Below are 26,624 nucleotides of genomic sequence, written 5' to 3'. Positions count from 1 at the left end.
TCTAAGCCGACCCTGGAGTTTGATATATCAGTATTTCAAAAAAACTATCGGCTTAGATTCGAATAAATACGGTACGTGTATCTTGAGACCGAAGAAGCTTTTACGAGCTCAGTGGTTTCAGTTCATTCCGTGGTTTTTGGAGGTCACTCGCCTGACCATCCGGGCTACCTGGTTGGCCGCCGCTGTGGTGTTTCGTGCCATGTTGGAAAAGTGTACGCCGAGGACACGGATTTCCTGCCTGGCGGGGATAGGCATGAAATCCGCGTGCAGTTTGATCGGGTCTTGTTTGGGGCATTTGGGCTTCTTGAGCTGTACCACCAGGAATTCCGACTTATCCGGAGCACACTCCAGTCCGTGGGATCGGGCGAAGGTCTGCACGATTTCTGTCGCCCTAGTTCCTTGATTTGGCTACATGGTGATGTCGTCTGTGCCGAGTGCGTGACGAATGCCTGGCACCTGCATGGTTCAGTCTGGGCGGCAGATTCTTCATCACCGAAGTTGAAGAGCAATGGGGAGAGGACTGCACCCTTAGGAGGGAGGGGGGGGGGGGGGGGGCTGCGATCACAGCTCATTTAGATACGACTCAAGCACCCCTATGGTGAGCTTGGCCTTCCGATCTAGCAAGAGTGCATTGATATAGTTGTAGGTTCTGGAGCCGCAATTAGTCTCCGCTATGGTGCGTAGTATGGCCGAGTGCAGGACGTTATCGAAAGCCCCCTTTCAAATCTAGGGCCAGCATCGCGCATCGTTGCATGCGGTCCGGGTGAAGATGTACGTCCCCGTATACCTGCAGAAGCCCATCGGAAGTGCATAGATGTGGTCTGTAGCCGAACTGTGTATTCTGGAATTGGTCTGTGCCGTCGAGAAATTTTTGAAATCGATTGTTGATTACTTGCTCGAAAGGTTTCCCTAGGCAGGATGCGAGCGAGATGGGCCTGAGGTTCTTTACCTTCAAGTCCTTTCCCGGTGTCGGGATAAACCAAATTTTCCCTGTTTTCCACTGCTGCGGTAACGAACCAGGAATCCCGTAATGGTCGACCAAAGCTTGAATGTCTGCTTCGCCTAGGTTGTAGGCAGCACTCGCGCTGTAATTAGGTCTGGTCCCGGAGCTGTATCCTTCCTCATGTTGGCAAGCTCAGTCTTCATTTCTTGCATGGTGACGGATTCGTCCAAGACTTCATTGGGTTCTCCTTGGTAATCTAGGTAATCACCCCGGCGGTCTGTTCGGAATCGAAAGCTAACTGATTTCGTATCGCCCGCGCCTTTTCGCAAGAGGGGGGTTTGGTACCGCTACGGTGGCGACACCTGCAGTGAAAGACGCGCATTGAGCGTTTGCGTAGCTCGCCGGTTTGTCCGTCGAGCAACCCGTGCTGGTGGTGAATTTTTCACGTTGTCGAAAAGGCGTGACTTTTGGCGTGCCCGGACCTCTGTGTAAGTTAATGTGGCTGCGTGAACTCGATGCATCCTGGCCCGGAGTTCCTGGAGAGAGAATCCTGACTCGAACCCCGCTTCGCTTAGCTGCTGCTGCTGCTGCTGTCGAGGTGACTTCCGAGCCATTCGGTGGCATTCCAAACAGCGCGTTTGTTTTCCGGCGCACGCATTTTCCATGTCTCATTTCGTTGCGCGTAATAATACCGTGCTTGTCCTTGGATGTGCGGCGACGCCTTCACGAGCGCGCTAGCTCGAGGTTTCAACCGAAAAACGTGCGTCATTTTACGGTTCAGTGGATCGCTCGGAGCTTCGATCGGGGGCTCCAGTGTTCGGTACTCTACGGCGCGCCGACAGGAAATGCGTGCAAAGCATTGCGATATCTGCACGAACAATCGGCAACGCGAGCACATCAATACGTCAGGCCGGCTAGACGTTCTTAAATACGCTGGCGCTCTGCATTTACATTGCCGTGCCATAGCTATGGCCGTGCTCAGCCGAAGCAGTAGTCACAACGTTCGTCAAGCCCGGGCGGTCCCCTTGAAAGTTCTATTTATACTTAACATCGCTGTCCGAGCGCGCCTCCTCGGACCCGATTAGCTTGGGTGACAGATGTTGCAGAGGCACCTATTTATAACTTAGGAAGTGGATATTTTGCCGGCTGCCGGCATTTTATTCTCACGGGAATTATGCCGGCACAACGGTGGCGCTACCATCGCAGCTGGCGAAGTGCCGGCAAAATTACAAAAGCGGAAAATGCCGGCAGCCGGCATTTTCCGCCCGTTGTGAAGTTATGCCGGCAACCGGCATTTTCTGGTCCTGTTAATTATGCCGGCAGCTGGCATTTTTTACGGGTGATTGCACGTACCGGCTTCCGACACACTATGTCGTTAATTATGCCGACAGTTTCTACGCCTGTTAAATATGCCGACCGTCGCAAAGGTTTGGATGCTGGTATTACATTTCAGGATAACGCCGGATACGAATAACGAATCAAAGTAGTTTTAACGTTTTAATGTTTTTTTTTCAAATAATTTCAGGATATTCAGAGCCAAATCCGGAAAGATTCAGTGACTCAGTGCTGATAATGTCCGGTCACAGGAGCTCACCGCGCGCAGGCCTGCCATACGAGCCGTAAAATGCTATGTGGGCAGGCCCTCAAGATCCTTTTCCCTCAAATTTATAGTGTGCAATGCGGTGGAAGCTGCGCAAGTTGTCCGCAGCAAAAGTAAACAAATTGTATCACTGCGACTCGCCTCCTGGCTCATATGCGCGCGCCGGGGAACAGCACACGTACAAACCGCTGAGGGACAAAGGCTCGAAACGCAGCCTAAGATCTTTTTTTGGGAAACAATTTTTAAAAACAATAGTAAATGTACGAAAATAAATCAAGCACAGATAAATTATGCAGCCTACATGGCTGAAATGAAACGCAGGGTGGCGAAACCGTTAGTGCACATGTCGTCTGCTCAAAGTTTAGACGCGCTCTTCTCGCAGAGTTCATTCTGGACACATGGCGCAATCGGTGAGTTCTCCTCGTAAAAAATACTGAAATCAAAATACCATCAAAGACTGCAGCAGTAAACGTACATATTATTAACTTTGTCCGTTCAGATAAAAGTAGTAATACCGTACTAATAATTGCGTTCAAAATATTTGCAAGTCTCTTGATTTGAGCAGCCTTGTACTCTTCTTGCCACAGGTAATGCTTAGGGTGAAAGGGGCGGCTTTCTGCATCTGCATGAGCATGAGTGCAAGAGCGAAAAAATATCACGTGTCCACTAACCCTACGCATACCCCCCCGCCCCCCCATTTTTTTTTTGCTGTGGGTTCTATTATAGTTTTTCTTCGGATTTTTTTTTTCTCTCTCCTTCGCTCTCTCGCACATGGAGGCTCTCGCACACGCGCGAGTCCTATTTAGCACGCGCGCTCCGGAAAGTTGGCGCTCATGCGTCCCTAGCTCTTCTTGGGCGCTTGCATTTCGACGCTCACATGTGGTTTCTGTTATGCCTCTCCCTGTATTGTATTTCTATAGGCTACATTGTTGTCAATTGAGCGCCCACTGAGGGCGCCTAACTTACCGCGAAGGAAAGCGAGAATAGGGGCCGGGGCTTCCGGTTCTACCTGCCGAGACAGGAGACTGAAAGGTCCTTTCAAAACCCCCTTCACGGTGATTTTGGTGCCTCAGCTCTATTGAGAACAATATAGCCTCCATAGTACCTTGTGGTCTGAACTATAGTTAAGCGCTCCGCACGCATGTTTCTTGTGCGTGCGCTGGTGAGCGCACACATGTGGTAATAATGCCACTAATTAGGAGTTATGTGGAGGACACCAAAGCAGGACAAGCAGCTTAGAGCCCTTAGCAGCACAAGCCCGTCCTGCAGAACCCAGGAATCCCGGGATTTGATGTCAGCACTGTCTGATGTAGCAAAATATCCGGCAGTCCTGAAATGTAATGCCAGCACTAACCCTTTGCGACGGTGGACCTACCGTTGTGTTGGCTGTGTCGGCAGCCGTTACGTAGGGATACATGTTGCCGTCAGCATAGAGAAAGAAATACTCAGTCAGTTCAACAGGCTCCTGCTGCCGGCCATGTATCATGTATAGGGACGTGCACTCGATCCCCGTAAAAAATGCCAGCTGCCGGCACAGTTAACAGGACCAGAAAGCTTAGGTCATTTTCTGCTCCTGTAATTTTGATGGCACTCTACCAGTTACGATGGTAGCTGCACAAAGTGGGCCTGGCTGTAGGCTTTTATCTTCGCTTCAAGCTCGGCAAAACTTGTGAACCGATCACCTACACGCGACGTCTTCGCCCGACGGTGTCATCGTTTCCGTAGGTGCAGTGGCAAACGACGGTGGCTTGATCAACGCCGATGAGGAAGCCTCGACAGAATCGTCGCCCGACGACTACATCATTTCCGCGGGTTAAGTTGAGAGGTAGTCGATGTCCGCGCACGGGATTATGAAAGAGCCGGACAGCCGGCAAAAAAAAAAAAAAAAAACCGGAACCGGAAATTTGACGTCAAAGAAAGAGCCAGCCAATCGGACGACACTGCCGGCATAATTCCCGTGAGAAAAAAATGCCGGCTGCCGGCAAAATATCCACTTCCTATAACTTAACACCGGTGGCAGTGTAGCACGAGGCAAGGACTGCGCGTGAAGCCGTCACCACGAAGCAGCTGGCTGTCAGCGCTGTTGTGTGCTTTTATTTTCTCTAAACATGTATTGACTCGGAATTTGCGCCCTGTATCGCGAGCGAAGAATTTGGGAGGGTTCCAAGGACGTTCTGTCTTGCTAGGAGCTTTTCACGGTGTCCCGGGCTCGGGCCCCGAGTAGGAGGAGACGCGCACAGCTGCCGGAGCGTTTTTCGAGTGTCTCGACGGCACCCTGGGCTCAGCAGGTGTTCGCAGCGTATCGGTCACGCCGAATAGGCGCTGCTGCTGTCGCGATCCATGACTGCGCTGCCGAAAGAGGCGTGTGAAGGTCTCGCGGTTGAAGCGCGTTGGTTTTCGTAACTGAAGCGAGTTTCCGAGGAAGAAGTTGGCTAAGCGTCGCCGTTTCATCCTTGCTCTCGCAACAGGTGCGTTTGCTGTAGGGCCGCATGTTCGCAAAGCGTCCGGGGCTGTCAGCTGGCTCCCTACACACGTTCATATTTGTTTTTGTGATTTACACAAGGAACAGATGTGTGTTTGCATTCGCTGCTGATTGTATGTACTGACCTGGTTTGCACGTCACGATAGTGTGCTTCTGTCAGCGTAACAGAAAAGCATTGTGCGCTGTTCGGGCCACAGCTGTAGCCTGCACAATATTTTTCTCTTCCAACTAAGGCTTTCCGGTTGTAGCAGTTCTTCCTGGTTTAATTACTCAGAAGTTCCTGGGTGTTGTACAAAAATATTTTATGCGCAGTTAATATTGGAAGTAACAGCTTCGTTAAATTATTTAATTAAACTACATTGTTGTGCCAAGTTCCAGAGAAATGAAATCATTCAGGCATAGCTCTGTGTGAAGCAACTTCTGACCAGTGAATTAAACAAATTCTTAAATTTTGGCAAAATATTTTCAATGTAAAACGTCGTATAGAAAGCGTCACCTTTTTGGAATGGTTCAGTTGGTAAACAGTGTGCCTTTCGAGTGAACTTGATGGTGTCGTGTTGTCAATTGAATGCAAGCGTTGTGATGTGCAGCCTTGTTAAAACTGATAGTTGTGTACTGTCTCATGACAGTGTCTTTCTTCCGGGGTGGTCGGCAGGCTGGAAGGCCTGGCACGGTCAGGTTAGATCGCAAACTTGCAGCATCAATGTGCTAATAGTTTTCTTGGGTAGGACGAGCAAATTCAACCACATTACTTCCAGACCACCTTTCTAACCGTTTTTCAGTATAACCAACCTGTCTGCACTGCCATTAACTTTAGAGGAAAATTTATCTCTTATAACAAATATACAGGGTATTGCGACAATAATTGGAACACTTTAAAAAAAATTTCTGAGCGAACCATTTTGTGGTCTATTTTGTTTGACTGGTAACGACGACGGTACTTACCTGTTTATCGTGAAAATAAACAAAAAGGATTTTCGCCTATGGAAAAATAGCGGCTGATTTGGACGTGCGAGCTGAAAACCGGGTTTTCTTATCATCTGCTGGCTCATTCCTAGGTGCATTTTCTGATCGTCCGCTGCACCATTTGGCTCCTTCCTACCGTGAATCCCAAACGTACGTTTCGCTCTGCATACCCCAGGTGGTTCCGTCGTTCCAACATCAACTGGCGCTGGCTTGCACATCCAAATCAGCTGCCGTTTTCCCATAGGCGAAAATCGTTTTTATTTATTTTCAGAATACACAGGTAAGTACCATCGTTGTTCCCGGTATCAAACAAAATAGGCCACAAAATGCGACCTTAGTGGCAAGTTTGAGTGCGAACAGAGCCGCGGTTCGCTCAGGAAAAATTTTCAAAGTGTTCCAATTATCGTCGCAACACCCTGTATATGTATGGGTGTGTGTGTGTGTACTGAACTGGTGCACGAAAATATTTGTTTCTGCATCTTTAAATGTTCAGCTCCCTTTGCTATCAGTTCTCTCTGCTCTTTTGGTCTAGGCAGATTAGTTTACCTTACCAGCGGACTATCCGTAAAACAGGAAGATACCCACAACATTTCTTGTGACTGCTAGCGTGCGAGCGAAATAGATAAGCCGTTGCATTGCAACATGTGCTAGTGCAGTTCTCTCTTCTTTTCCCTCCAAAATGACTGTCATAGTTGTGGTAGATGTTGTCAGCCAATTTAAAAAACAAATGCGAGCTGTAACGGAAGCTTTTTAGCCATGTTTCTTGTGCACCATACAAGGTATCCCATGGTCATCTGGGACTTGCGAGAGATAGTAATAGTTTGGTGCAAGCGTGGCAAATTTGCCCCTACATCCTGTGCCTGCATCTTTTTACCTCTGGTGCGTCCTGTGTGTTGGCAGTAGCTGTATGGACATTGTAGCCACAGGACTAGACCTCAACTGGCCTCCGGAATGGGTGCAGTGGCATACTAAATCGCGCGAGAGGAGTGGCACCTGTTGCCGATTCTTGTTTCTGCCACTGGTCAGAGTGTGCTAGCTCTCAAGACGTTCCACTTCAGCTTGCACTGCATAACCCCTTAGAATAATCGACACACTTTTTTTTTTTACACAGCCAGCCCAGGTTGTGAAGGGTGACACGCACATTGCACCAAAATCGTTGATAGTGGCTATGACCCGCCTGCTTCATCCAAAAAGCACTTTCGACCAAAAAATAATCGGGTCGTGAAAACGCTTTCAAGACAGGTACTACATCCAGTGAACTTGGTATTCCCCAAGGCTCACTGTTGTTCCCCCCGCTGTTCTGCAGGATTCGTGAAAACGCTTGCAAGACAGGTGCTACATCCAGTGAACTTGGTATTCCCCAAGGCTCACTGTTGTTCCCCCCGCTGTTCTGCAGGATGCGTGCCTGAGGAGGAGCGGCACCGGGGCAGCCCCTGGGCGTCCATGAGCTGAGCCCTCGGCCCGAGAGAGAGCGAGCGCCTGCGGATGCCTCCCGATGCGCGCCAAGAGCTTCCTGGTGCTGGTGGCCTGCATTGTGGTGACCAGCGTGCTCATCTGCCTCTATGGCGACCCCAAGCCCGCCCTGGACGGGCTCGTCTCAGAGACGCACCGCCACTTCAGCAACCTCAAGAACAACCTCAAGGTGGGTTCACTCACTCTCTCCGGAGGAGCATCCACACCTCCCTCCCAAACGTGCGTGTTGGAACGATGTTTGAAGTTGCGAAGCTGCTTGATAGGTTCGAGAATTCGGTGGCACCGAATTGTGACCCAGTGTGTCTTCTTTAAAATGGCTCGTTGAAGTTGCGAGGTGGGTTTTGCTTCTCCGTGCTTTGTTTGTCCTACTGAAGTTAACAAGAATAGCTCGTACCGGTGGTGTTACTTTTAAAATGACGCGTGAATTGCGTGACAGGCTCTTGTTTTCTCTGTGCAACAGGTGTGGCTGCCACCGTAGTGGTGGGCACAATTTGTGTGCGGATTTGAGGCGCTTTACTGCAAGTATTTTATGATGCGTAGAGAGCTGCATTGTGTACTGTCACTGAAAAGCACTGAGGGAAACGCTAACAACTGCTACTCCTTGTGTGTTCTCTTAAAGCTGAGTGCCGTGCAAAAAGGCTGTTCAGGATAATTGCGTAGAAAATGAAAAAGGTGCAGGCTGTTCGAAATTTATTGGTGAATTGTATTGCCTGGAACAAAGCGGGCCAGTAATCCCAATGCTGCCTTTTGGCCTGCGCCCCATTCTCATTGCCTCTGTGTAGATGACCTCATAGAAGGATATGCCGTTCTAAATTTGTTTGCGCAGCATCAGTGGACAGAAGTGTATTAAACTCGCTGCGATGTGGCCATACTTCAGAGCGAGCATTCTGAAACTGCTGTACCACGTCAGCTTCCTAGTTAGCTCAGCAAAGTGACGACCGCTTCAAATCCACAACTGCTGGCAAAAACGGGCAAGAATGGAAAAAGTTGCACCGAAAACATAGTGGAAGTTTAGGCCATGAGTAGTTGTAAGGTCCAAGTCAACGGCGACCAACCCAACTCACCGCCTCAACTAGAAACCACCATCCCTGTCATTTCTCCAACTACCCCAGGCATTACAGCCAACCTTATCTGTGCAGCCTTTCAGTTTGGCATTCCCTCTCCCATAGTATAGGAAGAAGGGGACTTCTGCAGGGCATGTAATGTGGAGAACTTACAACGAGGGGACCATTGGGGTAACAGAGGGGCTGTAGAGAGATGGGACTACAAGATCAACCTGTCTACGCCCACTGCGGGGCAAAGGCCTCTCCCATAGATCTCCGTTTATCCTGGTCCTGCGCTAACTGCGACCAATTTATTCCCGCAGACTTCTTGATCTCATCTGCCCACCTAAATTTGTGCCGCCCCCTGCCACGCTTGCCTTCTTTAGAGATCCGCTCTGTTACCCTTAATGACCAATGATTATCTTGCCTTCACATTACATGCCCTGCCCACGTCCATTTCTTCTTCTTAATTTCTACTAATATGTCCTCAACACGAGTTTGTTCCCTGACCCACTCCACTCTCTTCTTCTCCCTTAATGTTACACCTATCATCTTCCGTTCCATTGCTCGCTGAGTCGTCCTCAATTTAAGTTGAACCCTCTTAGTGAGCCTCCAAGTTTCTGCCCCGTAGGTGAGTACCAGTAAGATGCAGCTGCCATACACTTTCTTCTTCAGGGACAATGGTAGGCTGCCACTCATTATTTGAGAATGCCTGCCGAATGCACTCCGCCCCATTCTTATCCTTCCAGGGACTACAAGTAAAGGAAGACAATTAACTCAGTGGAGGGGTGAAATCACACAATTAGGAAGCACAGAATGGACGAGGGCATCACAAGGTGGCCTTTGTCATGCAGTGGGGCACAAATGGGATGGTGGCAGTGATGACGTTGATGATGATAATGATGGCAGTGGCCACTTTAGCATGCTAAGGAGTGCAATGGGCGGTGTGCAGGACGTTGTCCCCGAGCAGCGTGACCCCCAGGAGCTTGAGCGGTACCTGCAGCACCTGGGCCTGTCCCCCCTGGCTCCCACTTCGGGAGATGGCCCCTCCCCGTCCTCCATGGTCCTGTCGGTAGCGGCCAATGAGAGTGGGCCGCTGCCCCCCGTGGTGGGCACAGCCATGGGCTCCGACCAGCTGGCACGCCTGCCGGGATTCCTCGAGGCCTGCCAGGCACACTTCCCCGACCACTCTGTCGTCGTCTACGCACTCGACCTGGGTCCCTCAGAACTGCAAACGGTGCGTGCTCATTCCCTCGTTCCCGGCCTGACTTGCTACTGCCGATCATTGCAGTAGCCGTGAAAGTTGCACTTTACTCACGTAGTGGCGCTTTTCGATGTACAGTGTTGGACTCGCCATGGATAGTCCACAAGTAGTCCAAGGATTCTGCACGCCATAAAGATATGTGGATAAAATGAAGGAAGCTCACGCTAACGCGTAATACTTGAAGGTAGCGAAACTGTACGCAACCGTCATGACCATCACAACGGTTTAAGTCCACGATTGCAGTTGATTTGCTTCTTCTTCACTGTCCCAATGACCTTTACTGCATCGTTTTTCTATAAAGTGTGAGCTCCTTTCATTTTTTGGATTTGGAAGAGATAATCATTGGACGTCACCTTGCAGGGTCCTATGCTGTGACGTGTCTTTCTCGTTCCAAGCAAGTGTTGCCACAATTACAGCGAACACTGGAGTTTTTTTTTTTAGCTAATCTTGGCTAATCTCCCTAAGTAGGTATGCTTGGCTTGACAAACGTGGGGACACTGGCTGGTCATCGTGAGGCACGCACACACGAGTGCTCGGCATTTTCTTGGTTTTAACTGCAGGGTAGTCGTCGCAAGGCCCACGCTCACGTGCGTTCGATCGGCAATTTCTTGGTATTTTAACTGTGGACACAAAAAATTACAATTTGCTGAAGAGCTTGGCTTTACAAAACGATTGGCAGACTGCTTCTCTCAAGGAGTCGGCGGCGAGTCCAAGACTCTAAATCGCAAACCTTCAGTGTGTTTCAGACGCTAGCGGGAGTTCTAAGTCCGATTCCTGGGGTGACATCCGTCACAATTAGGGTTACTGCAGAAGTGTGGGCATCCCAGTGTTGCCATTGGTATTGACTGAATAATTAACATGTTCCACATGTGACGCATTAATGTGCATCGTTAACTAAACTTGTTACGAGCGGCCGGACAACACAAGTCGTCTACGCACTCGACCTGGAACCATCAGAAGTGCAGGCGGTGCATTCACCTTCTTTTCTGCAAAGCCTTTGATAATTTCTCGCACAATGCAATACTCACAGAAATCTCCACACTCAGGCTAAGAGCCAGAACATTCGCCTATGTTAAATTCTTCCTCACAGGCCGGACAGCCAGGATGAAGCTAAGAACATCCCAAACACAAATCTTCAAGATGCCAGACAAGGGGACGCCCAAGGGAGCTGCAATCTCGACTTTACTCTTCAACCTCGCAATTCGACCAATGGCCAGGGCTCTCTAAAGCATCCCAAAACTAAGATCAATGATGTACGCAGATGAAATTAGCCTCTGGGTCGACGGGGCAGCGACGGCGACATCAAGCCACCGCTAAGGAAAGGCGCCGAAATAATCACGGAACTCGCATTCGAAGCAGGCCTCACATAACAGACTACCAAATCTGAACTAATGATCCTTCATCTCCCTAAGACGAAACCGGCCACCCAACCACCCATCAAAGTTAACATTGGAGGGCAAAACATACCGACCGTCTTGAGTTAAAATACTAGGACTACAGATGCAGGCCAATAGAGGGACACGTGAGACAGTACGCATCCTAAAGTCACACTCTGTACGAACAATTTCCATGCTAAGAAAAATCACCTCAAGGCAATGTGGCCTTACAGAGGAAGAGAGACAGGATCATACAGGGCATTGTAGTCAGCAGATTCAGCTATCACCTGCCTTACGCGAACCTAACCCAATTGAACAAAGATTTGCTCGATGCTCTACTAAGGAGAGCCCATTGCACGTCCCTGCACATTCCCCACTCTGCTTCAACAACCAGGTTTGCGAACCTGGGCATTCACAACACTGTAGATGAGATAATCGATGCCTATTCCATGGCACAGATATACAGGCTGGCGCAGACCATGGCGGGCATGTCCATACTGCAACGAATCCAAATACAACCACCCAAAACCGACTCCACTGCAGCCAGGATACCAAGAAACATCCGAGCCCTAATCAAGGTCAAGCCCATCCCCAGAAACATGCACCCGACCTTCCATGCAAGAAGAAGAGAGGCATGCGTGCAATACCACTCGCAGCACTACCCACCAGACAAATAAACCGAGTATGTGGATGCGACATGGTACCCAAACAGAGCAGCCTTCACAATCGCAGGCATCGCCTCCACCACAGAAACGCAACCAACAATCAAAGCCTCCATCTGTAAGGCAAACCCCACCACTGCAGAAGAAACAGCCCTGGCTCTTGCCGTAACCAAGATGCCAACAGTGACCGTCGTCCTATCAGACTTACAGCAGACGCTTTGCAACTATGAGAAGCGCAACATTTCAACCTCGGCACTAAAAATTCTCCTAAAAAAAAACTCCCGACCAGCTCGTGATGCCGCTGTGGACTCTGGCTCACTCCGGCGTGGGAACCAACAAGGTGGCTAATCAGCAGGCCCGAGCATTAATACCACGGGCAAGCACTGCTCTTGGTCTTACGCACAGAGCACTCGAGGTCACTGGGTACGCCCTCACCCGCAGAACACTACCCCCGTCCAACGCCGAACTTACCACAGAGGAAGCACATATGCGGTGCACTTGACAAACCCACTCCTTCCCCCATCACTTGCAACTGCAGCACTCCCACCCACACCTCTTCCTCTCCGCAGAGTGTCCGAGATGTCGCAACCTCGACACGCTGTACTACTCCTTGTGCGAGTGCCCCACGGACCCCTGCCCCCTTTTTCCCACTCCCACCCACTGGGAGCAGGCCTTGGGTAGCTCTTGCCTCATGGATCAACGGACCCTGTCTCAACGGGCGCTACAGGTCGATTTGGCCATTTGGGCTGAGGCCAGCTCCCCATCCTGAACCCGGTCTCTCACCAACAAAGTGCTTTTCTCTCTCTCCATTCCCACAGCCCGACCTGCCGCCAGTGGGGCTGTCCAGTTCAGTCTCAGTCCCCGGGTAGGCCAGAGATACTACACCTTGAGATATATGTGATAAACGAATTCCAGATTGCTTCCCAGGCAGTCCGCAGCGAGTTGGAGACCGATATCAAAGAGTACTGGTGTTTGCTCTGGTGGTTGTTGTACAAATAGCTTTGAAAGCCGTGCCTACACTCATTTGTTGTGTTCTGGGTTCCAGCGAGCATTTTAAATCCAATCCGCAGGATAACGTCGCCGGTTTCTGTGGCCGCTACCGTCACAGTGGCGAGTACTCCAAAAGTGTAGACGTTCGGTGCTGGCAGTGGTACCAACTGAATATATTAATGTTTGCACACGTGACGTTGGTTGACGTGCATACCATATTTACTCGCGTAATGAACCCACTTTTTTTTTTTTTTAATGCGGCGTGAATTTGGGGTGAGGGTTCATTAATCTTGAAATTTCATACAGTAAAGTTGCTGAGAGAAGCGCTGTTAAAGCTTTACCGTTTTCGTAAAAACATGTAGTTAATTATGTAATCAAATTTCTATTTTATTCCCAACATGCTAATGGCCCTCTACTACTCGCCATGGAGGTGTTCTCTTCACTGCAGTCATTTGCGGCTTAACATTCGTTGTCGGCACACAGCTCACCTCTGCACATGGTTGATGCACATGGAAACCGTGCGGCTGGGCGGCACTTCAGTGTTGACCCAGTGCGTGTACGCTACAGACGAAAACGAGAACTTTTTGGGTGGTGAACAGGGATTGCTGTGTTTCGTGGGCCCAAAGAAGGGAAGCCTCCCGGTGTGGGTCTTCAATGCCATAAAGGCACTCCAAAACTTCCTTTTCCCACATCAGGAAACTTCCCTTCGTTGGGCCCACGAAACACAGCGATCCCCGCTCACCACCCCAAAAACCTCTCGTTTTCGCCTGTAGCGTACACGCACTGGGTCAACACTGAAGTGCCGCCCAGCCGCACGGTTTCCATGTGCATCAACCATGTGCATGTGCTCCACCACCTTCAGTTTAAAACCGGCTGTGTAGCTCATGTACTGGCCCATTGTATGGTGTGCTCCAGGAGCACAAAAAAAGGTCAGAACACAGCTGAACAACAAAACACAGAGCGTAATGACGAAGTCGCGGAACAGCAAGAGCAGAGGAGTGTGGAGTACGTTTAGTGCATCTGTCGCACGCAGCCAAAACCAGCCGGAACAGCAAAGAGCAGGGAAGGAGTGCAGAGTACGTTTTGTGCTTTGTTTGCACGCCACAACGTTTTCGTGACGCAAGAAGGTTTGTTTTGCGTTCAGCAGGTGGCGCTCCGCAAGCGCGCAATTTTTAAATAGGGAGCCACGGCATTTGCGCTCACGCCCCCGGCTACTGTACATATTTATTTTTGTTGGAATGCGCTTTTAGCGTTGCTGCGCGTACTAGCGTGATATCAAGTTACTGCGATCGCCTACGGCATCAGCAGCCGTGCTGAGATAAACACATATTCCCACTTAATTTTTTTATTAAATCTCAAGAAAAGTGGGGGGAGGGTTCATTATGTAAGTAAATATGGTAGTCAACTAAGCATGTTACGAGCCACCTTGCAACACGAGTGAACTGGGCTAGCGCAACCAGTAGCTGCTCTGACGTCTCCGCCTGAGGGGTCACTGTACTTCCACATGCCTTTGTCTGACGAGTTGGTACACCTGTTGTGTGTGTTGCCTGCAAGCAAGCTCAAGCATGGAAATGATGGGCAGGGCAGTTAGCGCAGCCAAGCCCGCAAAGTCACTGACCACACTGTCCAATTGAGGTGCTTCTCCTGCTAAACTGCAGCAATACTTGTGCTTGCTCAGATTGGTCCGCACTCTGTCTATTCACTTTGTGACGTGCTCTTACACATTGCGAAAAAATATATGTATATATGTATAGGAGGAAAACTGGGGTGGGGAATGAACCATTTGCTTCTAAATGAAGTATCGTTTGTCGTTGAATGAAGCCAAAAAGATCTATATAAGCAGCATGATCCCTTTATTCAAACAAAACATTATTCATCTCTTAGTGTCCCTCTAATATGACGGTTTAATTCAACCCATTGGTCTGCCCCATAAGGGCCTCCGTTTCGTGCGTAGTCCATTGGAGGAAAGAGCAATCGCCCAACGAAGGCTTTTTTGTTTGTTTGTTTCTCTTTTTCCACTGCAAGCTCTTACGATACCGTCTGCTGTCTTTTTTCTTCCCCGCTTTCTTTCTGTGCGCCACAGGCCCAGAGCATGTGCAACTCTAGCAACTGCACCCTACGCACACTCAACTTTGATTTCTACCCAGCACATGTGAGCAACCTCAAGATTTACGCCTACAGGCCCATCATAATTCAGGTGAGATGTGCACTCCTCCTGTTCCTTCGTTGGTCTTCCCTCCGCTCTATTAATTTCATTCCTCTTGCTTTTTGGTACATTTCGTCCCTCTTGCTCATGTCTTTTGGCTAGCCTAAGGAAGGTCGAGGCAGTGGCGTGAGGTCAGCGAAAGAGAGATGTTCGAAGGTGGGAGCACTATACTGGTGCCACCAGCTTGGTGTTTTTATGATTGTGGCGAGCTTGCGCAAAACGCTGCACTACTTAGAGGGTGAGCCAAATGGAATTCTGTCTCTTGCATTTTGACTGGCTACGGCTGCGGATACTAGTGGCTGCAGCACAGTCTTCTTAGTGGGAGGTTGAGGTGGCACCTATCAGATTTCGATGCATAGTCGGTGTCATTTAACGTAAATCCTCAATATCATGCCAGTCAATGAGTGTTGTGTGCCACACTAAAGGGGCCATGCAGATATAACACAAGTCTAATTCATTAAAAAGAGTGCCGTGATAGAATCATACTGACACCACTTTTGACGTAAACTTCGCTCAAATAAGCTATATAATGAGGAAGAAAGGGAATGGCCATGTGACCCATTAGCTCATTTCCCGCAACAGAACCAATGATGTCATATGTGCCAGCTCTGCGATTGGCTGAGGCCGCCAAAATGCGAATGCAAATTAGACAGAACTTACAAATTCAGGGGTGAGACAGCTGCGCATATTGCGCAGTTCTGATACAAATGTGTTTTCCTGCGCCGGGCTGCTCCAAAAGCTTGAAATACGCAAAAATTGCGCCAAACTGCTCCAAAACAGTCTGAGAGACAAGGATTTTAACGCTCCCGTCAGTTTCAGTGGGGAAAAATACTTACTGACGGCATAATTTTCCAGCACCCCAATGGTGATGCTGTTTGTAAAGGTTTAATTGATTGATCATTTAATAAAAAACCCGCATAAATTTTCCCCGAGATAGTCTTTTTGAAAGTCACAATGTCGGGTTGCACATGTTATATTCTGTGAGATTTTAAAGTCTTCCCATCCAAAACCATTGCAAGGTCCTAAAGAAAAAATACTTATGTGTACTGAGGCGACAAACTACTTGTCCAAGTTGATGAAAAAACGGCAATACGGCAATTTTCGGAGCGCCGTATCTCCGGAACGACATCACGGGGCGCCGCCATCTTGGTGTGGAGAAGGTTAGGAAACATGGCTGCCGAGCGAAGAAGTTGCTCGTGGTTCAGGCAGAGTGCTCTTCGCCGATTTCTACCGTGGTTTTGGTTATGAAGGTGGCTGGGTTTACACTTAGTCGTTTGGTCTGTTGCGGGAAGTTGCGCGACTCGAAAGACGGGGGTTCATCAAAAACAACGGGGTACACGCGATATCGTCGAGTTCCGGCCTTGTGTGTGATTCGCGGTGCGTGCTTGAGGGGAAATTTCGGACTTATTGCGGTGTTATAAAACGCTGAGTTATTGCTGCCTTTGACAGCGAGCTTTCAAGCGGCGAGAATGGGACGATCGACACTGCTGAAGTGGCGGAGCAGGCTACATCGCCGCAAAATGTTCAAGCAGTGTCCGATAGCGGGACAGGCTATTATTACACGCTAGTAATAATAGTTCATCTATCTGAAGTGAAATTTAATGCCAAGAGGGAGGGGGCTATATGTACCAACATTACTCAAACTACGATCGTAGTGAATGTGCACATTGGGGATTGAAATGGGAGGGCTGGTGGGGTGCGACGACTGTCACCTCGCTTTTCGCAACTTTTGCCGTGGTTCTGTGCGGAAAGGCCAGTGTGGGATTAGAAAAATAATAATTTCTGCATTCACATGCTAATAAAAATGCTTTGCAATTGCTTAGTTTTTCAATTCGACATTTCCAACGGCACTCCACGCTATCTATGCATAGAGCCTCAGAATTTAAAAATGGTTTTTGAAAGGGTAGTGGAATAGAAAAAAACTTTCTTGAAATGCTGTTTCAGTGTTATGCACGTTCAAAACCGATTAGAAACTGCACTTTTCTCCCCGGAGTTGCCAAAAATGTGATTTTTTAGGCCCCTATAAGGTGACAAGAAATGTCGTTCTTCTGCTCCAAATCAAGGTTCTTCTGCTCCAAAATCGAGATTTTTCTGCTCCAAAAACTGCTCCCAAATCTGATTAAGCTGTCTCACCCCTGCAAATTTGCCGAAGGAGCTATTTGCGCTTAAATTGAGGGCACATTCTTTTTATAGCGGTAAGAATGGTGGGGTAAACAGTGGAAGTTATGAAAGTGCACGTAAACATAGAAGTACCGATGCGTACTGCTGTTGGCACTGTGCGCACCATGCTTGTTTTAGCTGCACAACATTCCGCCGCTTTCGGGTTGTCTCAGACAACACTGGCCAATTGGCGTAAGCAACGGTGTCATACGCAACCATGCTTGCCGAGCTAACACCATGTTTCACAAGACGATTATTTTGTGCCTTTACAGAAAGAAGCCAGGTACAAATATGGTCAAAAACAAAGCAAAGGCAGAAAATGACCCTTCACGGTATGGTGGCGCCATTTGGGCTGTATTTTTAATGGTAAACGAGTCTCCCCAATCGGCTGTGGAGCAGTTCTTGAGATGTCATTGCAGACGTTGCAAAAACATTTGATTTGGTGGGAGAATCAAAATTTTAACTCTCTCAGTGCGGCGCCATAAGCCATCGGACGCCGGTGTCTGATGATTGCAAATGTCCCGCGAAAGCTAAAAACGGCGCCTGTCGGACAACTAACGCCATCTGGCGTATTTATTGACAACTCATTTTTTGATTTCATTATGTTTTGTTAATATTTCGCATGCAGAGACCGCGCCAAGAGTGAAATTTGAACCCTCTGTAGTGGCGAGTTGTGTGAAAATGGCGTCCGCTTTATTTGGGCTGTATTTTTAAACAAAACGGGCTTCATATCTGACGACTGCGGCTTTACACATTGATGTGTAGGGTCTGGACAATGTACGGTGGGGATATTTTGCCAAATGTGCCGCGTCTCATATTGCATTATCACCTTCATGATAGCCTGGCACTCGTGTCAGATTACCGCTACGGAGCGATGCGCGACACTTCTCAAGAGCGCTGGATTTCTTTTTTTGGTATTTTACCACTACAGTGAAAAGGATTTTGTGTCAGAACACAAAAAAGTGTGCTTGGATGCATGACCGACTACACTCGAGTGGCTTCGAGGAGTGGCACAGCCGTCAGTTCCGCTAGGTTGACGGGCCCACAAAAATGCAAAACTTGGTGTACAGCGTTGATATATATATTGAATCATAGCCAAGAAACGTAGGAACAATTTGTATATCTTAGAATTCCTAAAATAATTTTTAGTCTCATTACAATCGCCTATATACGTTGCGTGTATACTTTTTTGTGCATTTTTTTCTGATTATTTGACTAATAAACTGTAAGTAATTGTACCTTTCACAAAACTGCTGGTATGTGTTTGTAAGAGCAATCTATAAGCTACGATTATATGCATAGCAATGCTAAATGTGTCCACTACCTCAAGAGAAAAAAATAGTTTTGTGGAAGCACACGAAATTGGCCGTTTATCTGCCGTAACGAAAGAGTTAAACTGATTAATTTTTCAGTGAATGAAGCATCGTTTGCTTCCTGAAAAGCGCCGGCGGCACTATAAAACACGAAATGTTTCCAATGAACCAAACTTGTATTTTGTCTGCATGGCCCCTTTAAAGTAATTGTCAGTTCTTATAAAATCAGACTACGCTAGTTCCAGCGTGCGTGAGCTAGAGAGTTGCACACACGATGCTGTTGAGCCTCAAGGAGGAGGAGCCTAAAGGTAACCGCTTGTGTTGCCGCGACGAAATGCGACAGGAGCTGGTGCGCGACTCGGGAGGGCTGCTGTGGGTGGAGCCGGACTACCAGCTGACGGGGGCCCCCGACCCCCTGCGGGTGGTGGGTCGTGCCCTGCGGGAGGGACTGGCGGCCCCCTGGGCAGCCCAGCCGCAGCCCACCTCGGCACTCACCCACTTGGGCATGTTCGAGTTCCTACGGGTGCCCCGCGAGCACTTCTTCTTCCAGCGCATGGTCGACCCCTCCGTCCTGCTCCTCTTCGACTCCCCACAGGTACACTACATGGTTGACGGTGGGCCGTCCGCATCTCTGTGGCGAACGGCGCATCTGTCGTCTCGGCAAAGAATGGGTCTTAAAGGGGCCCTGCAGCACTTGCCATCTACTACTCGGAATGTATATTCGGGTAAAGTCTATTGTCCTAGCAATCTCCTCCCCAAGAATTATGAAAATCCGTTCACCATTACTGAAACTATGCACAATGAGAAATCACGCATAATTGTTCCCTCTCAACTTGACCGTGGACAATGCGACGAAAGCTGCGCGCTCTCTCCCGGAGAAGGGGGCGGCTTGCAGGGTTCTCTTCAGCGGCCTTCGATATATCACAGGCCGGGGAGTTTTCTCCTTTTCGCTGCAACGTGGCGGGGTCTGTTTCCAGTCTAGCGCCACAAAAAAGCAGGCATGGCTGCCTGCACACAAACGCACACAGGCTGGTAGGGCGTTTTTGAAGCAGTAAACGTTTGTTGTCGAGTGTTCTCGTTGAAAGGGGAATACTGAGTTCGTCACTCAGAACACAAAAGGAACGCCAAAACTGAGCGTACAGGATCAGGCATAAAAGAGGTTGGTACACAGCGCCGGTGACTGCGGGTCGTCACAGGAAAGGCAACGAATAAGCCACGAAGTTTACCAGTGACAGCCAATAGGACAGCCATGGCCGCAGTGACGTCGTTTAGGCCACGCCAGGGGTCCATACTGAGGAAAACTGATGAGAGCGCGGTTGGCTTTTCCGCATCTTTCATAGCAATTTGTGCGCTCACCGCTTCACGTCTACGTGTAATATTTGGCTCAAGTATTCCTGGCAGTGTAATCTAAACGCCGCCAGTGTCCTTCGATGCTTCTCTGGTCATGAAACTCCCGGCCAAGTTTCGTACGGGGACAAAGGTGACCGCGAGGGGTGCCACCGCAGATCGGAGGGCACCAGGCGGCCGCCGCTGCTCTGTAGCCAGACCGGCAGTCAGGAACGCAGTAGCAGCATGCCCGTTCGCACCAAATTTTTTTGCCACTCACAAAATGGTAAGTCCATTTGAGCGGCCCACGACACGTAAAGCGAAAGCGCACTGCTGATCAGGCGGCGAGCGTCTGTTTTATCTTACTCCGTGGTCCGTTCCCTGCCAAACGTGCTCTGACCACGCCCCTGGCTGCTGTCCGATCAACACCAGCGCCTCGGCGCGGCCTCCCGGGGCAGCGTACGAAGCTCTCCCATAGCGTGACGGCGAAGTTTCATGACCAGAGAGGCATTGAAGGACTTTGACGCCGCGCAGGTTTACTTGCGCTGCTCAAAGAGTGTTGCAGGGTCCCTTTAAGCGCAGGCCCTTGTCCACCTTTGTTATGGTTCACTTCTGCACGTTGTCACCCAGCAGTTGAGATGTGATGTTTTTTAAAGCGGAGGTGCGCCTGCCCCGTTGTTGTGTGCAGGTGCGGGGTCGGCTGATGCTGCCGTGGGTGCGGTGTGCCCTGGTGGCCGACTGCATCACCCCTGTCGGAGCCCAGAGCACGGGCTGCCGCTTCGACAAGAAGCCCCTCTACCGATACTCGGGCTGCCACAGGTGGGTGGCTGGGTGGTCAGGGAGATTCAGCGGATTTTTGCTCCTTTGGAATGGGACGTTGTTCCCAATGGAAAGAATGTCTAAAGGAGTTTGTTCTAAATTGTGGTTGCCGTAAAAACAGTGAGGCATAACGTGCGCTCTACCAGCACCTGTAATTTCATGGCTTGAAGCATCGTGCAAACTGTTAGGTTTCCTTTTTCCCCCCGGCATTACAACAAACTCCACTTCAATGAAGGATTTGCAATTCCCCTTCAGTTGGCTGTAAGTTCAGGTAATGCACAAAGGTGCCTTGTACAAAACTTTTTCTGGAACGTTTCACTTAAGCGAAGGCTTCGGGGAGAAAAAAATTAGTATTTTTTCTGTGTTGGGTAACGAAAACACTCAGAATCGTACATTCATAACATCACACACACACATACACATGTGCAATCATTCTTATATTATCGTCACGCTTTTCCCCCTAAAAACAGTTGCTGATCTGGAGAGCACCATTGTTCAAAGCCAGTGACGATGTAGCAATGGTAACCTACTACGGAGCTCGCATCAAGCCACAACCAACATCTCAGTACCCAATGCCAACTTGCTTCTTTTTCTTCTTTTTTATGTCTTTTTCTTTTAATTTTTTCTTTTTTCTTTTTTTCTGTGACAGTAGTTCTAAGTGACCGCGCACTTATGTGGCCGCAGCCTTAAGTCTTGTGCACTGTTCGTTTGCACCTTTCTTTGGATGGGTCGATTTTTTTACCTTTACTTTTGAGTGAAACAATTACACAGTGCAAACTGAAGCATGGTCTACTGCAGGCACTTTCACGTAAAGCTTAAATTTTATACGACCCTGGCATTTTGCACCGTGAAACACAGGCTACTCTGGTTGCTGTTTCCCTGTATTTCTGTTATGTCCATCAAAATGTTATAGTAACTAGTAAATACTGGAGGAGTTGAAGAGTGCTGCTCCGGGCATGTTAGGGAGACAGCCATGCAGGAGAGCCACAAATTTCAGTGTCGGGTAAGGTTATGTACTGAAATTACAGGTTCATTGGTACTGATTGATTGTAATTGGGCATCATTGTGTGCTTGATTACTTGTTTGATCACGTCTTGGCCAATCCCCTTCTGTCGATAGGATCGTGGTGTCCACAAACATGTCATCGAGGCGTGCTCTCGCCCATTTCAGGTACGATGTGTCGGCGCTGAACATAATCCTGGGCCTGCTGTATGAGAACAACCGGCAGCCGTACGTCTTTCAAGATGAGGACCACTTCTTCCGCAAGATCGTCAACAGCGGCGACCAGCCGTCCTCCGGCCAGCCCGCTGAGGCCAACAACACGGCCAATCGGTCTCCCACCTCCCGCTGATGACACCGTTCCGTGTTTTCAATGCTGCTGCGACAATTGCACTGCGGTTGAGTGTGTTGTTGTGAGAGCTGTTTCTTTTTTCTTTCCTTTTCTTGTTAGTTTTTAGCTTGCTTTTGAGGCACAATTCCTCGTATAAAAACTGTGGAGTCACTGGAAAAAGGTTTCACAGCAGTGCTGGCGATATCAAACACTGGTAGGTGCTAGGACAGGTTGCACACTTGTCAGGACTTGGATAGCTGACTCGCAAAATTCACCCCCTGGGTTTTGCAAAGGCCTGTAAGCTGCTTGGCGTTTGCAACGAACATCTTTCGGTCGCCCAAAACCTAGTTTTGTCGCTTGTTTTGATAGAAGTGTGTATCAGGGGTGTGCCAGCCTTTTTGTGTTGACTTTTTTTTGTGTGTGTGAAATTTGGCGCTGCTTAGTAGAGCATTGTGGCTTTGCCAACGTGTTCGTTTTTTTTTCCTCTTCTTCCTTTTTCTTTTCCTCCTCACACAGCATAGCATTTCATGTTCCAGGAATTTGGACTACCCTCTGGATTGGATTGGTAGAAAGTGTGTGTGCTGGCTATTTTGGTAGCAACATGGTGAACAGGCAACACTTGCAGTGTCAAAATTAAGACAGAAAATCCTTGTTTGGGGTGAAATTGAACCGTAAAAGATGAGTTTGACTGAAAGTGCCACTGAATGTGTGGCACAAATGGAGGCAGATTGCTTCGTACAATGTGCAGTGCTAAAAAAAGCCCAAACCTTTCTTGCCGTTGTTTAGGCGCTGTATTTTTTTTAAAAGCTGGTGGACAACGTGCCTGGCATGGACAATTAAGACTTCGTTGGTGGACCTTTTGTTGCAGACTGTGCCACGTAGGCTGTTTGTGTTTTGCTTTGTGTTTGAACATGCCGGTTGTGCTCTTTGAAAAACCAAAAAATATTGCTGTCTTCTCTGTTTGCAGTAGCAGTATGTTCTTTCCTGGCGATTTCAGCGCCAGTAAATCATTCTGCGGAATTACTATTCTTTTTTAAGGCTTGAGTTGGAAGGAAGGAAAATAATATAGTAGATATGCGTTGTCCAGCTAATGCGGAACTGTGGCTGTAAGTTGAACGAACAAATAGGCAGCTCAACATGGTGTTTCGTTAGTCTCTGACTGCCATATAGTACTGACGCAAAGCCTGCGTTTCAATATAGTAACCATGTCTGTGCCGTCTTCAGCGCAGAAAAATTCTCAGGCGTTCTTGTCAGATTCCTCCAGCCATTCAGTGTCTAATGGTTCTTGCACTCTAGGTTTTCTTTATCTTAGTAAGAAAGTACCAGCTTTTGCCTGTCATCTTGAAATGACGGTAGCTAGTTTTTGAACGGAGCTCTAGGCACATCGAAAACTATCAACGTCGGTCTGTTTCCTTCCCTTTTTTCTGTCACGTTGTACATTTGCGAGAAAGGTGGATATGTTGCCAAATGGCAGGATGTTTAGTGGCTCCAGCCAGTGCATAGCTCTAGTTCTACTGATATAGTAGGCACTTATTGTGCGTGCGGTCTGTATTTTTTTTTTTTTTTTGCCCTTTTGAGTCACGCAAGTCTAGTTCAGAAGCTTGCCGGATTCACAGTGCCAGGCTAGTCAATACAACCTCATTTGCACCTTACCTACTACCTTGCCACCTGTTTAGGTGTTCGTTTCGAGTTCTCTTTCGTCCTGTTGCTGGATTCGTTTTTTTACCTTTTGGCTGTTCCTTGGTGTTCGAGAATAGCGCCGACGTTGCCACCGAAATTCGTCACGAGATTGCGTTCATCCAGTCTGTCGAACAAACATACCCATTTAGTTTTGTTCATCAACGTTGTACATAAGTGTAGCCTCCTTCGTATTCATTTGAGAGAGGCAAGAGGTTTTTGTGTTTTGTTTTTTGTCCCCATCTTTAGGGTGTGCGCGAGACACCGATACCCAGCATTTGGGGCATTGTTTCCGAAAAGAGAGTTTTGAATGGTGAAGAAAGAGTTCAGTGGAACTGTAGTATGCAATGTTATGAACTGCCCTCTTGGCTGGCATGCTGCAGCCAGGACCGGAAGAACAGCAAATTTCTTCCAGGTTGATGTGCATATCAGGCTGTTCTAGGCAGATATTTTTATGCAAAACAAGTTAACGATAGTAATATAAATAACACACTGCCTGATTGCGTAACGCAGGAAGTCTTAGTTGAAAAATCAAGTGGTTGTGTTTGCAGCCCTTTTTTCTTTTTTTTCTTGAGGAACAAAACTTGTGAACATGGTGGTATCAGGTATTGGTGAACGTTTATAAAAAAGCAATGCGCGTGAAGCAGGTTACGTTGCCATTTGCCCGTTTATACGTTACATTTAATCTTCACAGTGCTTTAGTTGCCATTTTGTTTTTTCTGTGAGTAGGATTGTGAGCAGCTGGCTTTTCGGGAAGTGTTTTTATTTACAACGAATTTATGCAGCCCGTCAAACCGTGAACAGCACATAGCCTAGAGCACTTGCAATGCGTGGCATAGGCCACGTGACATAGGCCCCCCCAAACATAGGCCAAGAACTTGCTATAGTCAAGAACAAAAGTTCATGTAAAGAGCAATTCCTCGGCTGTAACCATTTGAACGATCATTCTGCTGAGTGCTTTACAGCTATCGTGTATAACAGTGCCAGGCGAGGGGAAAAATTGAGGACAGGAAGCCACAATGACTGCATTGGCCAGAAAAGCTACGCGTAAAGTAGGCCTCCTGACCTTAAACTTGATCCCTTTCCAATCTCGCAGTTTCCAATGCTGTAACAGCATTCCGACTTTCCGTTTTTAAACAGAGGGGGAAATATTAGTTTCCTACTACAGCTGCTTCTCCCCCAAGGAAAAAACGCCTTGAAAGGAAGGGGCATCCAGACGTCCTTTCTAAGTCTGCGTACCGACTCCTAAGATATTTTCCCTAAGCGTGACTATGGAAAGTATCTCGTGAATAGTCCATTGTTAGTGGTTTGGGGTCGTTTGAAAGTGAAAACTGATGAGGCCTTACTTAGCTGTGGAGACAATAAGGGCTAAACCACCGAGCTCTATTGCTGGCTCGTAGCGCTTGCCCAATTCCTAGCTACGGCATTGCAGTGGGAAAAAGGTTTTAACATCACGTTATGCTGAGGCTGTGTGGCTGCCGTGTGTTCTCTAGCAATATTTTTTTTTTTTTTTTTTTTTTTCGGCAAAGAATTTGACGTTGCCACTGTTCGGCGATTATCAAGGAATGAATCTTGTCAGTCACGGGAACCTATCTTGGGGTGCACATTCCAGTGTAGTCAGCGACGCAAGCTGCATCTGTGATCGTGGTTGTGTTTTTCGTTTGTGTCACATCTGCTTGCTGTCTCCTTGTTGTTTTAATATATGCGTACGTGTGAGATGACAAACAGAAGCAATATATGACGGCTTATGCAGAAAAAAAAGCCGAGGATGAGGGTAGAAACCTGCGAGAAGAATCGTATCAATCCCTGGTTGTGCGAACAAGCCTATAAATGCGATTTCCAGGAACTACTTTATACGCTTCCAGACACTGTAATGTTTCCCGTTTTTCTTGTAAAAGGCCCGATGCAAGACGTGTGTGGTAACGCGCTACAAAAATTTGCGCGACGTTTTGCGAAGTCGACTGACGTATAAGCTGAATTGCTGTACATTGTACCGCTCACACTAGAGAGGTGGTGTACATGGTGAAAATGATTTTCAGAAGCAAATTTCTAGAAAAACTCTGCAGCAAAGCTTCCGACCATAGACTGCAACGAATCGAAAGGTGTGCACGCGAGCTTTTGCTTCCAGTTGGGCTTGAATGTGCGTGGCGTTGGTGGTTTGTCGATGGCCAGAAAGTTGTCGTGCTGCCAATGCATAGCAGCGCACCATTGCAGCCCGATTTGGTGTCCACACGACAACACCTTGCTGTTTTGTGTTGAGCCACAAAAGGGGCTGTATTATGCACGAGACGAGAGCTAGACTTTTATACGCACACGAGTGTCATTTTCGATAGGATGTGAATGGCAGACGTTTCTTTTTAATAAAGGCTTCTCTTCTACCTTGACTTTGTTTTCGTGGTCGTGTGTGTCCCTGCAGCCAGGTCTCCATGGAAAACGAGACCTTTGGTTTGAAAAAAAGTGGTACAAGAGATGTAACGCATAGACAAACATACTTGTTACTGAAGGTGCAAGGAAGACATTAAGGTGCTGGTCCACACTTGCAATTAAAATGTTATACAGTCGAACCCTGATATACAGCATTCAAGGAGTCTCGCGAAAGCGTCGTATGATCGGGGTGCGGGTAAATGCCAGCGTAGCAGACGGTCTCGCGCGACGGGTGGGCTAAGAAGGGGGGACACTGCTCTTAAAACAACTTCTTTAATTTTTAAGTAAACTCTGTGAAACTTGTCAGCCTTGCTGCTTTTTTTCCACCGATTTCAAATACAGCATTATTTTTTTAGTCAGTCCTTGCGTTTTTTCTGATTTCCTTCCTCTCATTTTCTCCTTTATATGTACCGCTGTCCTTTCTTTCCCTTTCATTTCCCGTATCCCCTCCCCCCTGAGTAAGGTAGCCAACCGGACAGCATCCTGGTTAACCTCCTTGCCTTTCCTGTACTATTCCTTCCTTCCAATTCCCAAGATAATGAGAGATAAGTAGCCATTTTCGGATGAACA

At 48.2% G+C, this 26,624-nt stretch overlaps 1 protein-coding gene across 3 annotated transcripts; it reads left to right on the top strand.

Annotated features, from left to right (window-relative positions):
* Positions 1–1,311: 1,311 nt before the first annotated feature.
* Positions 1,312–26,014, top strand: LOC144146096 (uncharacterized). Of its 3 annotated transcripts, none has more exons than XM_077678034.1 (7): positions 1,312–1,431; positions 7,388–7,633; positions 9,460–9,744; positions 14,883–14,996; positions 18,822–19,073; positions 20,493–20,623; positions 21,794–26,014. In XM_077678034.1, exons 2-7 carry the CDS (start codon positions 7,487–7,489, stop codon positions 21,972–21,974), a joined length of 1,110 nt encoding a protein of 369 aa, XP_077534160.1. In that variant the 5' UTR covers positions 1,312–1,431; positions 7,388–7,486; the 3' UTR covers positions 21,975–26,014. The 3 variants fall into 3 exon arrangements, with proteins under 3 accessions (XP_077534160.1, XP_077534159.1, XP_077534162.1); XM_077678033.1 differs by having other exon boundaries at positions 1,325–1,541; XM_077678036.1 differs by lacking the exon at positions 1,312–1,431 and adding an exon at positions 4,904–5,011.
* Positions 26,015–26,624: the final 610 nt, after the last annotated feature.

Source organism: Haemaphysalis longicornis, unplaced genomic scaffold (assembly GCF_048455015.1).
Source record: "Haemaphysalis longicornis isolate Haplotype H1 unplaced genomic scaffold, Haemaphysalis longicornis Haplotype H1 scaffold_7, whole genome shotgun sequence".
Taxonomy (NCBI): Eukaryota; Metazoa; Arthropoda; class Arachnida; order Ixodida; family Ixodidae; genus Haemaphysalis; species Haemaphysalis longicornis.
The sequence above is the reverse complement of the archived record's forward strand: the minus strand, read 5'-3'. Positions and strand labels throughout refer to the sequence as shown.

Excerpts from the sequence above, each read along its gene's own strand:
- LOC144146096 (XM_077678034.1), top strand. The coding sequence starts at position 7,487 with ATGCGCGCCAAGAGCTTCCTGGTGCTGGTGGCCTGCATTGTGGTGACC. Across the intron at positions 9,745-14,882 it reads GTCCCTCAGAACTGCAAACG|GCCCAGAGCATGTGCAACTC; the intron begins GTGCGTGCTCAT and ends TGTGCGCCACAG. Across the intron at positions 20,624-21,793 it reads CGATACTCGGGCTGCCACAG|GTACGATGTGTCGGCGCTGA; the intron begins GTGGGTGGCTGG and ends CGCCCATTTCAG.